General features: G+C 35.6%; 1 protein-coding gene across 2 annotated transcripts; it reads right to left on the bottom strand.

Annotated features, from left to right (window-relative positions):
• Positions 1 to 6755: 6755 nt before the first annotated feature.
• Positions 6756 to 13343, bottom strand: LOC104117283 (probable trehalose-phosphate phosphatase F). 2 transcript variants are annotated; one of them, XM_070182741.1, is made up of 15 exons: positions 13226 to 13343; positions 13069 to 13123; positions 11251 to 11302; positions 9585 to 9664; positions 9029 to 9511; positions 8785 to 8925; positions 8641 to 8712; positions 8419 to 8544; positions 8237 to 8293; positions 8045 to 8146; positions 7861 to 7938; positions 7688 to 7757; positions 7440 to 7510; positions 7170 to 7262; positions 6756 to 7084 (listed from the first exon to the last, which is right to left on the bottom strand). In XM_070182741.1, exons 5-15 carry the CDS (start codon positions 9317 to 9319, stop codon positions 7031 to 7033), a joined length of 1155 nt encoding a protein of 384 aa, XP_070038842.1. In that variant the 5' UTR covers positions 9320 to 9511; positions 9585 to 9664; positions 11251 to 11302; positions 13069 to 13123; positions 13226 to 13343; the 3' UTR covers positions 6756 to 7030. The 2 variants fall into 2 exon arrangements, with proteins under 2 accessions (XP_070038842.1, XP_009626608.1); XM_009628313.4 differs by lacking the exon at positions 11251 to 11302 and having other exon boundaries at positions 13065 to 13123.
• Between the last annotated feature and the right edge of the window lie 263 nt (positions 13344 to 13606).

The following is a 13606-nucleotide window of genomic DNA, read 5'->3' as shown; positions in this document are numbered from 1 at the left end:
CACTACAAGGCGATGGTGAGTAAAGACACCAAAATGAGAGTCTTGTTAGTGAAAACTCACAAAGTACACTATAAGGCGATGGCGAGAAGAGAAATAAGAGAGGTCAGTTGGTGAAAACCCGCAAAGGGCGCCACTGATCGAAAAGAGTATCCTCACACCCATTAGCATTGACACAGTCTTAGGCAAGGTTTCTCGGTTTCAAGGCAAAAGTTGTGATGAATTTCTGAGAATCGTACAGTGGACACAGATCGGGCATCCAGTCCAAAAGGCATGTCATGTTCATTGATGTCCGCATATACTCCAGATAAGTCTTTCTTTCCTTCCCCCGAAAGGGATATCTCTTGTCTAAATTCATTATCCATTTCATTGTTTGTTGTTCTTTGAATCCATTTCGGTCTAACTCTGTTCCAAAACTAAGGCAAAGAAGGGATAGTAAGACTGATTTCGTTTGATACAAGCTAATGTGCAAAAAAGGCACCCAGACTCGACAGGAGCATCAAGTCGACCCCGACTGGCCATGGCGGCCGATGCTTAGAAATCAAAAACTCTTGTAAGGAGGAAATCAAATTGAAAATGCCTACAATGCGAAATGAAGTTTAATAGGTTAAGTCCCAAGTGGCTAACCGTTTTGGCAAAGTTTAAAAAGCCAAAAGTTCCCCAATGCTCTGAAATTGAAAGTTTTGGAGGAAAGATGTCGAAAGTGAAATGACACAAAGGCAAAATAAAGTTGAAAAGGTTAAGTTCTACGCGACCAACCGTCATGTAAAAGTTTCAAAAGTCAAAGTCTCTCTGGGGCTAGAAATGCAAGTGGTATTCACGAGACATCTAGTGGCAGGTTGAAATCATCATCAAAATAAAGATGGGCACAAAGTCAAGATGCCAAAGACATCAAGGCCACAAACCGACCACCACTTTTAAAACACACAATTTTTCTTTGTTTAAATTAGGAACAAAGCAGTGCAGAATGGCGATTCCTAAAGGATGAATGTCACCAAAGGTGAGTTTCGCGAAATCTCTATTTTCTTTTATTTTCAGCATACATCACTATTACAGATTATTTAGGTAGCTTAACCCAGGTAGAATCTTTTTGCTTAGGGGGATCCAGCTCATAGTTTCGGGTAGAAGTACTCTTCGCCCAGGCTGTTTTACGTAGCTTAACCCAGGTAGAACCTTTTCGCCTAGAAAGATCCAGATCATAGTTCCGGGTAGAAGTATTCTTCGCTTAGGATGTTTTACGTAGCTTAACCCAAGTAGAACCTTTTCGCCTAGGGGGATCTAGCTCATAGTTCCGGGTAGAAGTACTCTTTGCCCAGGCTGTTTTACGTAGCTTAACCCCGGTAGAACCTTTTCGCCTAGGGGTATCCAGCTCATAATTCCGGGTAGAAGTACTCTTCGCTCAGGATGTTTTTCGTAGCTTAACCTATGTATAACCTTTTCTCCTAGGGGGATCCAGCTCATAGTTTTCGGGTAGAAGTACTCTTCGCTCAGGTTGTTTTACGTAGCTTAACCCAGGTAGAACCTTTTCGCTTAGGGAGATCCAGCTCATAGCTTCGGGTAGAAGTACTCTTCGCCAGGCTTTTTTTCGTAGCTTAACCTAGGTAGAACCTTTTCGCCTAGGGGGATCCAGCTCATAGTTCCGGGTAGAAGTACTATTCGCCTATGCTGTTTTTCGTAGCTTAACCCAGGTAGAACCTTTTCGCCTAGGGGGATTCAGCTCATAGTTTTCGGGTAGAAGTACTCTTCGCTCAGGTTGTTTTATGTAGCTTAACCCAGGTAGAACCTTTTCTCCTAGGGGGATCCAGCTCATAGTTCCGGGTAGAAGTACTCTTCACTCAGGATGTTTTTCGTAGCTTAACCCAGGTAGAACCTTTTTGCCTAGGGGGATCCAACTCATAATTTTCGTATAGAAGTACTCTTCACTCAGGTTATTTTACGTAGCTTAACCAAGGTAGAACCTTTTCGCCTAGGGAGATCCAGCTCATAGTTCCGGGAAGAAGTACTCTTCGCTTAAGATGTTTTACGTAGCTTAACCCAGGTAGAACCCTTTCGTCTAGGGGCATCCAGCTCATAGTTTCGGGTAGAAGTAATCTTCGCCCAGGTTGTTTTTCGTAGCTTAACCCAGGTAGAACCTTTTCGCCTAGGGGGATCCAGCTCATAGTTTTCGGGTAGAAGTACTCTTCGCCCAGGCTGTTTTACGTAGCTTAACCGAGGTAGAACCTTTTTGCCAAGTGGGATCCACCTCATAGTTCCAGGTAGAAGTACTCTTCGCTCAGGATATTTTTCGTAGATTAACCCAGGTATAACCTTTTCGCCTAGGGGGATCCAGCTCATAGTTTCCGGGTAGAAATACTCTTCGCTCAGGTTGTTTTACATAGCTTAACCCAGGTAGAACATTTTCGCTTATGGGGATCCAGCTCATAGTTCCGGGTAGAAGTACTCTTTGCTCAGGTTGTTTTACGTAGCTTAACCCAGGTAGAAACTTTTCGCCTAGTGGAATCCAGCTCATATTCTGGGTAGAAGTAATTTTCGCCCAGGCTCGCTTTTCACAGTTTAACCCAGATAGAACCTTTTCGCCCAGGGGATTTATTTTCATTTCAGTAATACATGGCACCAACCCCTGGTTACATTTCTTTTCCGTAATGCATGGTGCCATCCCCTGGTTATAATTCCTTTCAGTAATACAGGGTATCAACTCCTGATTACATTCTTTTTCCATAATATAGGGTATCAACTCCTTGTTACATTTACTTACCAGTATCAGGGTACACCAATCCCTAGTCGCTTTTTCAATATAGGATCTTCACTCCTTAGTTTCTTTTATTTTAGACATAGGGTCTCCATTTCCTAGTCTCTATTTTTTTTTTGGGTACACCATTCCCGACCTTTTATTGCTTTCAATAAAGAACAAGTTTAGAATTTAATTACAATAGCTCACAAAATTTTCCTAGTGCAAACTTGGGTAGAAAAATTTCGTTCGTTTGTTTGTTTTGGTGTCTCAGTAGGTTTTACCTCAAGGCACAGGGTTCGAGATGGCCAAAAGAAGAAGTCTTAATTCATAATAAAAGAAAAGAAAAAATAGGTGAATCCAAAATGCAAAAGCAGTTGAAAAGATGTGGAATGCTCAAGACATGATTGAAGCCACGAGTATTGGAGTCCCGTTTTGATTAGAAGAAGCAATAGAACAATGAACTAGCACCTACAACTAGCGAGCATCAAGGTTTAGATCAGAGTCTGCATGAAGAACCAGTAAAGACTCAAGATCAAGTTTAAGAAGACTCATAGATAGGAATCTTGTAACTCATAGCTGATAGGTTTGTTTAGTTTTTTTTTTTATAATAGCAGGATCGCGGACCAGAGCCTCGACAAAACCTCACTCGACTCCTCAATTCATCATTCCACCATTCTCCTTGAACTACACGTGACCTGATTTCCCTATAACCCGGGATATGTAGGTAGTCCAAAACCAGGACTCGGTTACACCCTATCTTTTATTTCTTTTTCTTTTGAATAACGGTTTGATCAAAAATTAGTCACATGTCTCACCTAGTCTTTGTCTGAAAACTCTTCATGTTTTCAAGCAAAGAGGGGCAGATGTGAGCACCTAATTATTGACTATATTTGAATTTTTACCACCTTCTACTATGTAAATATTTTTAGAAATATAATATATATATATTTTAGCTTTGTTATATTTTTTTAATATAGGGTAAGAATTAAAAATAATTAAAAAGGTCAAATTATTATTTTTAGTTTTATTTTTATTTTTTATCTTTAGTTTAAAATAAAATAAATTTAAAAAATAATAAATAATAAATAATTTTTTTAAATTTTCGGATGGGAATAAAATAATAAAAAAATTAAAAGTATGGAATAAAAAAATTAAAAGTAAAAGTAGGTGGATGTTTTTTTTTAAAAGTAAAAGAAAGTGGAAAATTTAAAAAATAAAAGTAAAAGAATGTGAAAATTTAAAAAAATAAAAAGTAAAATAAAGATGAAATTAAAAAATAAAAGTAAAGATAGCTGAAAATTTATTTTTAAAAAAAAAGTAAAAGAAAGTGGTAATTTAAAAAAAGAAAAGTAAAATAAGTGGAAATTAAAAAAAGAAAAGTAAAATAAGTGGAAAATAAAATAAAAAGTAAAGTAAAAAAAAGTGGAAAATTAAAAAATAAAAGTAAAGAAAAGTGAAAAATTATTTTTTTTTTAAAAAGAAGAAAAATGGGAAGTGGGAATTCTTTTAAATTAAAAAAAAATAAAAAAAATAAAAATAAATCTGAAAAAATTACGAATTTTTTTCCTATAAATAGAAGAGAAATGTGAGAAGAAAAAAAGGAGAAAGAGAAGAAAAAAAGAGAGGAGGAAATTGAGAGAAATTATTTTTCTTCTTCTATGCTAAGAGAATTTCTACTCGTGTCATTCTTTCTTCGTCTTTTTTTTTTCCCGAAAAATCCAGCAAGTCATCACCCAAAACCCAATAAAAATACTTCATAACATCTCTTTTTACACGCTAAACAATGGAGTTAATAGTTAAGGTCGAAGATTCCGTTGGAGCTCCGTTCACTTGGTTTGATGTTATTCGTCGCTTATGATTGTTCGACGTTCGTCTGAGTTAATGTACATGTTCTTGGGGACTCATTTATTTGGAAATTTTGCATTAAAGGTTTATTCTTCCCTTTTTTCTTTTTATCTTATTTCATATGATTTTATTTATTTGCCTTTAAACTTTATAAATAATAATATAAGTTAGTCCTTAAATGCTATATGCTTAATCATGTTTTTGGAAATATGGTATTCAAACTTGCTTTTAAAGTTGGGAAGATTTGGACCCTAATGAGTTTGGGCTTCAATTGCTGGGTTGTAGGGTATTGGTATATGATGGTTTATTTATTCAAATATCTAAAATCATACATTTCTTTCACAAGTAATTCCATAATTAATGACCTTCACAATAATCTCAAACTTAGGAAAGAAACAAATCATGAATGCGCTAGAATGCTTTAGGCGTACTCTTAATTAATTGAATCATCGTGATTATGTATACATTTGCGTGACATAATTATGATTCCCAAAACTAAAATCAAAGTATGTGTTCGCGCAACTTTGGGGTGAAACAACCTTAAATATAATAAAAATGCTATTAATTACGTACACGTACACGTGGCATGATTTTGGCACAATAAATAAAACAGATTCACACACGTGATTCGTTTTAAAGATAATTCGATATTTTAATATAAAAGCGGATAGATAAAACATGGAAATCAATAAATCACAGTTTATCTAAAATTAATTCAAGCCAAGTTGTAGTCAATAAAGTGACCGTGCTAGAACCACGAGACTCGGGGAATGCCTTACACCTTCTCCCCGGTCAACAGAATTCCTTACCCGGACTTTATTTTCGTAGACCAATAATAATAGAGTCAAAACTTCCTTTGACTAGGGATTCAAATAAAAGGTGACTTGGAACACCCAAAAAATAAATTCTAAGTGGCGACTCTGTAAGTAAAATAATCCCTGTTCAAATTTATCACTTTAATTGAAAAAACTCTTTAACCCACAACGATCCATAACACATATATCTTTTGGGATAGAAAAGGGGTGCGACACAGAGTAATCACATCTGACGTAGAGCAACCAAAAAGCTAGTTTTTCCCTCATTTATTGTGGGCTATGCTTCAATTTGCGAATAATTTCCAGAACGAGCAATTGACATAATAAAATTCTTAAAAACAAATTACCACCTCAAGAATGTCCCTTTTTGTGTTCCAGCTCTAATCAATAGTAATAATTTTAGTGGTTCTTTTGCAAAATAACCACACAAAAAAACGAACAGATAAAGATGAGAGGTTAAAGAAATTATTTTTCAAATTGAGGTAGCCTTTAAAAACATGGGAGATGTTATGAAACAAAACATGTATGGCTAGGTCATAGCATAGACCAACTAGGATTCTTTTAGGTACTAGGAGTATATTTATTTCTAGTTTGCTATGTATGTTTTATAAAATATTGTAATAGGATTAGGAGTTTATTGACAATATCGAAGGGATAATGCAGATTGCAGAGTGTCGGACAACTTGAAAGTGACGGCTTTCGGCTTCGAGGATGGCATGCATATTATAGAATTTTTGACAAAATCTGCGTAAATATGTATATCAGAAAGACTATGACCTAGCCATATTTGTTACTCCTATTTGAATTTTCATTTTTATTTTTTATGATGGTGATGTGTACGGTCTACTCCATTGGTATATGTTTTCTCCCACAAGCACAAATACGTATAACTCTGTTCATTAAAATTTAGAAAGATACCGGTAACATTGTCCACCACAAGCACAACTACTTTGGCTAATTAATTAACTATAATTTAGTAATAAGAATAGTATATGAAACATATCATTTGTCCTATTATTTGCCTAATTATGCTTATTAATTAACTATAGTTTAGTAATAAGAGTAGTTATCTTAAAACATATCATTTGTTTATTGAGTTGGTACAGACACGGAATGTAAGCAAATTTTTTCACACACCGCATTCTGTTCCAAGGGAAAGGTTATGTGGGAAAGACGTGTGAAATAATTTGCTTCTTTGGTGAAATATTGATTAGTTGCTTCCAGTTATTTGATGAGATTACACAGAAAGTTATTACTAAAAACATACGAGTATATGTTACTTCACTTTACTCAACCCACTCTTTAATCACTTTTAGAAGTACAGAGCTCTCTGAAGTCTTACTGAAAATCACACACAAAGCCAGGTATTGGTTCAAAAACATTTCATCTGATTACTACTAACTCAAAAGCGAAAGGACGTCCTTTGAAGACCTTCCATTTCCAAAAACAGGATAAACTAAAGAAAATAAAAACAAACCAAAGAAAGAAAACAACTTCCAAAATTTCTACCTTCATAACATACTAAAACAAAGATTGAGAAAATGACTTCAGCTTATTCATGAAAAACTGTAGAAACCTAGTAATAGCAGTTTTTTAAACCAAAAAAACTATACTATTTCCCTCAGCTCCCCTCTCATGCTTTTTATATAGCTTTATCCTCCATTGTCCTTGCAAGAGATTCCAAGAATTCTTTGACCTGTGCATCAATTCAATTTCTGTGTTTAGATTATAATCACGGAAAAAATAAGGCACTTAACATCAAGAATGATTTCGCAACATACCTCTGAAGGATCCCTGAGAGAGAAGAAAGCATTGCTCTCTTTTGGGATAGTTGAAACAAGAATTCCATAACCTTGATATTTCCCTCTCAATGCCTGAAACAAAATATACTCATCAAATTAAGATATGAGACAAAATAACAATGTACACATCAACTTAAGATTAGAAACAGAAAAAACAATGTATTCATGACATTGTGTATTCATACACAATGTCGAGTTAAGATTAGAAACAGAAAAAACAATGTATTCATACACAATGTCGTGTATTACCTTGAATGCATCTTCGTCTGTGCTGTCATCTCCAATATATATCGGGAGCACGTCATTGCTGTTACTAAAACCTGCATGATTGCATGCGAATTTAGTTAAGTGCGGAATTCTGTAACTTAAAGGGCCCTCTGAGGACCCTGACTTATCTAATTCACAGTCCACTACCGCCATTACTTCGATCTCTTAGGGGGTTCGGCGAGGGATGAGGAGGAAGGGATCAATAAAATCAGATGGAAGGAGCTATATACCCAGTGATTCCAGCAGGAATTCAACTGCTTTTCCTTTGTGCCAATCAATTACAGGACGGAGCTCTAAAACCTATTCAGCAAAGAAAAGCACAGGTATAGCGTTAACTATATCATTACTATAGTTCCAGTGGAAAGGAATTGAAACAGAGACTAAGATAGATGCATGAAGTTACCTTCCGCCCATGAGTTAGCCGTAGTCGAGGGTAGTCTTTCAAGACATCATGGACATATTGTGCAACGACTGGCCAATTCTGTGGTCAAAATGAAGATCATTAGATGTCCGTTCATTTGTTAGCATGGGCAACTCCAGCATCCAGTTGACATTAAGAAAAAGCAACAAGAAAAGTTGGCACTCACATTTTCATCTACATTACGGTAATGTACAGAGGCACAAAACTTATGGTGCTCAACCTTTGCACCCTTAATGTCTTTAGTTTTCTCGACAAGGGTTTTAAAAACCTGCAAAGTAGTCAAACAAGTTAAGTTCACGTCTTAAATTACCTTTTTTTTCATTTCTGGCTGAAAGAAAGAGTCATCTAAAGCACCTACCTCATCAATCATAGGTAAAAATTTACGAGCAGGCTGGAACAGATTAACTTCCTTGCCCTGCTCAAAATTGTTTTGCAAAAGTAGTAAGGAAATTAGGAAAGTAAGTCAGAAATTGAACTAGATAACAATGTTTACAAGGGAATGAATGAGGACAAAATCTGATAAAGCATCTAATGTAATACCTGCTGATCAGTAGATTTAATACACTTAGAATCGTTAGTAGACGACATATTTTTGACTGGCAACATGATGTCCATACCATGGCTACCGGCATAATAAAGTTCAGTTAGACCTACCAGCTCATAAACCTGAAATGATAAAGATCAGAAATCACTTCTGCAAATGAAGAGAGATATAAAAAGTACATGGTTAAAACCTGAATTACTAGTTAACTAAAAATTTACCTTATCACGTCTTCTTCCACTTATGATGGCTGTTGGGAAATACTTTGCAACATTCCTGACAGCGGAGCGCATCTGCAGAGTATATTATTTTTGTGTGAATGTCTACAGATGAGCATCTTAATTTCATATGAAAGCTGGATTTACCTCATTGGACATAAAAGCACGGTCAGGGTCATCAACAATAGGAGAAAGAGTCCCATCATAATCTAAGAAGATGACTATCTGTTTATTCCTTGCTTGCCTCATAATTTGCTGAAAGGAGTTGAGAGCTGACGGATACTTGATCTGGACAAACAAAGAAGCTTCGATTATTATCATTACGCAAAGATATAGAATTCATTGCATCTAAACAAATAGACCAGTGTGCATTCGTGAAAGTTTAACATACCATCCAAGAAAGGTGAGTAACATCAGCATCATCGGAAGAAACATCAATGTTTACTTCCTTCAGAATCTTCTTCCTAGGAGGTGAAGAAGACATCATTGCGTCGAGCCAACCATTGGATCGAACATCATCAAGCTTCGCTGGCTTCTTTCTAGGAATTGTTAGCACGCTAGTGGAGAATGAAGGCCCAGATTGTGAGTAAGGCAACAAACTAGAATGGATCCCCAATCTGGACTTGTTCAATGGTGAAGGATCCGTAAGAACTGGAGAGGCTTTCGTCGAATTCAAGTCCATTGAAACAATATGGATTTGGCTGATATTGACTTTGCAATTGACAGAAATGCAGTTGGGACTTTTTTTACTAGTGGATGTATAAGAGTGCCGAATCTTTTAACCAACCCTTTTGTCAATGAAAAACCACCTCTTCAAAGTTTTCTTATCACTACTGCTGGGAATAGAGTCCATTAAGTACGGGCTTCCTGCAATCTGGACAAGTCGGAAGTGTCAAAGCAGATTCTGAAATTGGTAGTCTGATTTAGACCATGACAGAAATCTATACCTCATCTCCTGAACCACACTGCATTTACACTAGAAACAGAACATTTTGGCTCGCACAATTTAGTCTAATCTCACGTGTACCTGGAACAAGTTACGTTTGCATCAAAACAACGTGGAGCAAACAAAGAAAAGGAATCATTTAATGTTAACAGGAGAAATTTTAATTTGAATCCTTACAGATTGATGTATTAAGTTGGATTTAAATGCATTTCCATTTGAAGAAAACAGTAGACTCCAAGATAGATACAACACCTTATTTCGCTCACTTACGACAATCCATTCTCCCTAAAGTTTGGACAAAAGCCGTTCTACATTAAGATCAAAATGTTATTTTTTTCTTTGCAGAGAAGGGTGTGAAAGCCAAAATAACAAGGACTCTTCTTTGGAATTTCTCAACAAGTAACAAATTCATCTTCCATAAATTTCTACAAAAAGGTAGTAAAAACAACCATGACCAGAAAAAGCATACATTTGGCTAGAGGCGGACATGTGGGGAGAAGTCAGGTGCGGGTGCACCAACTGCCTTTACCTCTAAAAATGTATATGCAGTCGAAAATTGTTAAGATACGTCTCTTTATATTAAGTTTGCTTCTATTACCACCAAAGAGTAGTGCATAAAGTGGTATTCTACATCTGCTAACTTAAAATTCGATATCGACCTCCCCAATTGGCTTCTTGGTAATAGAAACTCAGGATCCACAGTTTCCTCTTGGAAGGATATATGAGTACACATTAAAGGACCTACTGTTTCAGCCTAAGTTCTGGTGAATGTTAATATGGAAGAGAAACAGGTACATTACAACTTTTTAAGCTTACAGCTCACACATAACAAACAAAACTTTCCAACTCTCTCTTTGTACTCACTAAAAGGGACCAAAAGAAAACCACCAAATTTGTTCACTCTTTTCCAACAGCTAGAAGGTGGTTTTCATTTACTTTCCTGTCACCATTCCATTCAAACCTTTCACTTCAAAGGAAAGGGGAAAAAAGAGAATATAAAAATCACTATCTTTTGGTAAATCTTATGGGATGACAGTCAAAATTTAAAAGAGAACTGATATCAAAATAAATGCCAAGATATACAAAAGATGTATCAACAAGGCTAGATCTTGTCACACCATCGACTATATCTTGAACCCCTTTTATTTTTTATCTACCAACAACGACAACCCAGTGGATTCCCGGGTAGGATGTACGCAGTCTTACCCCTACCCTGGAATGAAAGAAAGACTATTTTCGATATACCCTCGTTTAATATCTTTTATCTACCAAAAGGGCAAATTAGTATGATCTGGCTTAGTTATTTATCTACCAAAAGAGGCAAATAGTATGATCTGGCTTAATTATGAAGCACTCCGTAATTATTACTAAGCTTAAAGTTTGTTTATCATAGTATTACTTCTACTAGATGGAACTGAGATATAAGGCTGCTGTATTAAGTGAAAAGCTTATGGGCTACCAAACTTTTCTTTTCTTTCATTTTTGCTTTTTTGTCATTGTAGCAGAAAAGAACAAAACCCTTTTTCAGCAATAGTACATCCCCCAAGTAATCAATGACAAGCTGAAAGACTTAACATCTCAACGTACCCTGCATGATTTTTACCTATTCCAACTAAAAGCTCAGATCTGAAAGCCAACCCAAAAGTTGAAAATAAGAAAAGTCTTACTATTGATTCAAGTAACGCCATTTTTGTACTTGCAATGATATGACTTCCCAACCTACATGTAAGACAACCTACTTTAGCCCTACCATGAAAAAAATTAAGTGAAATATAAAGCTCTAATATAAGGAACTTATAATATACTCCCTTGACAAGAGTGTGTTGCTCTAGTGGTAAGCACCTTCCACTTCCAACCAAGAGGTTGTGAGTTCCAGTCACCCCAAGAGTAAGGTGGGGAGTTCTTGGAGGGAGGGAGCCGAGGGTCTATCGGAAACAGCCTCTCTACCTCAGGGTAGGGGTAAGGTCTGCGTACACATTACCCTCCCCAGACCCCACAAGTGGGATTATACTGGGTTGTTGTTGTTGTTGTTATAATATAGTCCCTCCGTTTCAATTTATGTGAATCTATTTCCTTTTTAGTCCGTGCCAAAAAGAATGACCACTTTCCTTATTTGGAAACAATTTACCTTTATGCAATGATTTATAGCCACACAAAATATATGTGCCTCATTTTACGTCACACGTTCAAAAGTTTTCTCTCTTTTCTTAAACTTCGTGCCCAGTCAAATAGGTTCACATAAATTGAAATGGAGGGAGTACTTAATTAAACCTATGTAATGGCATATCTTAAGCCAAATCTTTCAAATTTAAGGTATTTTTTGTGAGCCTTAGTCCCAACAAATAACTGAACCTTATAGCATAATAAAATTCTAGAAAGGAGAAAAGATTACTACAACTACTACTACAATGACCCAGTCCCAAACAAGCTAGTTTGGCTATATGATTTATCATTTCTCCATTTAAACTTAACTCATGTCATTATCATACCAAATAAAATAAAAGTGAACAAAAGGTTAAATATATATTATTAATAGTAATAACAATAATATTAGAAGTTCTCTAGCCAGAAAAAACCTATTCCAACTATTAGATCTCTCTCTCTCTCTCTCTCTCTCTCTCTCTCTCTCTCTCTCTCACACACACACACACACACACACACATATATATATATATATATATATATATCTTTTTCTTTCATTGTGTCCCATCTTTATAAGTCTACACATTGATTATTCAAGAATTTGTAGGTCTTTCGAAAAAAAGAAAAACTAAAGAAAAGAAAAATAACATGCAAAATAGTAGCCAAAAATTCTTAAGGATTGTCCATAAGTTGGCCTAAAAGATCCCCAAACGCCATGTTGACTTGAATCAAAATTTTAAAAAAAATAATATGAACAGTTAGTAAGTAACTTATACGAGGGCGTTAATAACTACATAAGGAATCAGCTGACTTTAAAAAAATGTATGCTTACTGCTTAGTTCCATTTTCCGCGGGTAAACCACGAAAAGTGATAATGACACATAATCAATACATTTCAACATCTTACAGCAACCGACAAAATAAAATAATTTAAATTACACGACAAAGCTAAATTAAGTACTTTTATTTGGTGCTGTCAAATCAATTATTAACCAATAAAAGCAACAACTAAATTTATGATTGTACAGGACTCACAAATCTAATCTGCAGAAAGCCAGAAACACCTTTCATGGAGGTTTTAAAGATACTAAAAGAAAAGAAAATTACAGAAAGGACCAAACTTTTTAGCTCATAAATGATTCTTTGCAGAAAACCCAAAACAAAAAATGGCCAAAGTTTACACCTTTTGCATGCTCCACAATGGAAAAGAACCATAGAATCAAAATGGGTATCCATAAGAGTTTCCAAAAACAGATAAAATTCCAACAGCATTGCATGAGGAGGGAAAAAAGGACAATCTTGAATCAACAAAAATCAAGCTAAAATGCCAAAAAAATACCTGCCTGAGAACTTATATCTTAGACCTTAGAACCAATCTTGAAAATCCAATTCAAAGGCCTAAAAGAATTGTACACAAAACATATCACATCAGATTCAAAGAAGAAGTGAAGAAAAAGAGTAACGGCAAATGGAGGAGAAAAGCGAAAAAGAATAATCTACCTTTGGGAAAAACGGCAGGTGGAGAAAATTGAAAAAGAAAACCCTAAAAATGGAGGAGGAAATGTAACGGAAGATAAAGAGAGAGAAAAATGAAGGGAAAAAGAGGGAATTAGAGGTGGAGAAACCTAAGTTTATATAGAGTTATGATAGCCCCAAAAAGACGTGCCAAACAAGGAAACCTCTTCCTTCGGTTGTTGAATCAGGAAACACAATTTTACACCATTAATTAATTAATTACCATTATAGAATTATTAGGCTGCTAACATTTACTCTCTTTTTTCGCCAAATTTTACTCGTACCTCCGACCACTAACACTCACCACACTTCAAAAGCCAAATCCCCTTATTTTAAGTTACCTCAATAGTATATGATTTGATGAAT

Source organism: Nicotiana tomentosiformis, chromosome 8, assembly GCF_000390325.3.
Source record: "Nicotiana tomentosiformis chromosome 8, ASM39032v3, whole genome shotgun sequence".
NCBI classification, from domain to species: domain Eukaryota; kingdom Viridiplantae; phylum Streptophyta; class Magnoliopsida; order Solanales; family Solanaceae; genus Nicotiana; species Nicotiana tomentosiformis.
Note: the sequence above shows the minus strand (reverse complement) of the source record. Positions and strands in the feature narration are given on the sequence as shown.

What these genes read in the sequence shown, in the direction of transcription:
- LOC104117283 (XM_009628313.4), bottom strand. Translation starts at nt 9,319, where the DNA reads ATGGACTTGAATTCGACGAAAGCCTCTCCAGTTCTTACGGATCCTTCA. An exon ending in TTACTCACCTTTCTTGGATG is followed by an intron (nt 8,926 to 9,028) that starts GTATGTTAAACT and finishes TTGTTTGTCCAG; the next exon opens with ATCAAGTATCCGTCAGCTCT. An exon ending in ACCGTAATGTAGATGAAAAT is followed by an intron (nt 7,939 to 8,044) that starts GTGAGTGCCAAC and finishes TTTTGACCACAG; the next exon opens with AATTGGCCAGTCGTTGCACA.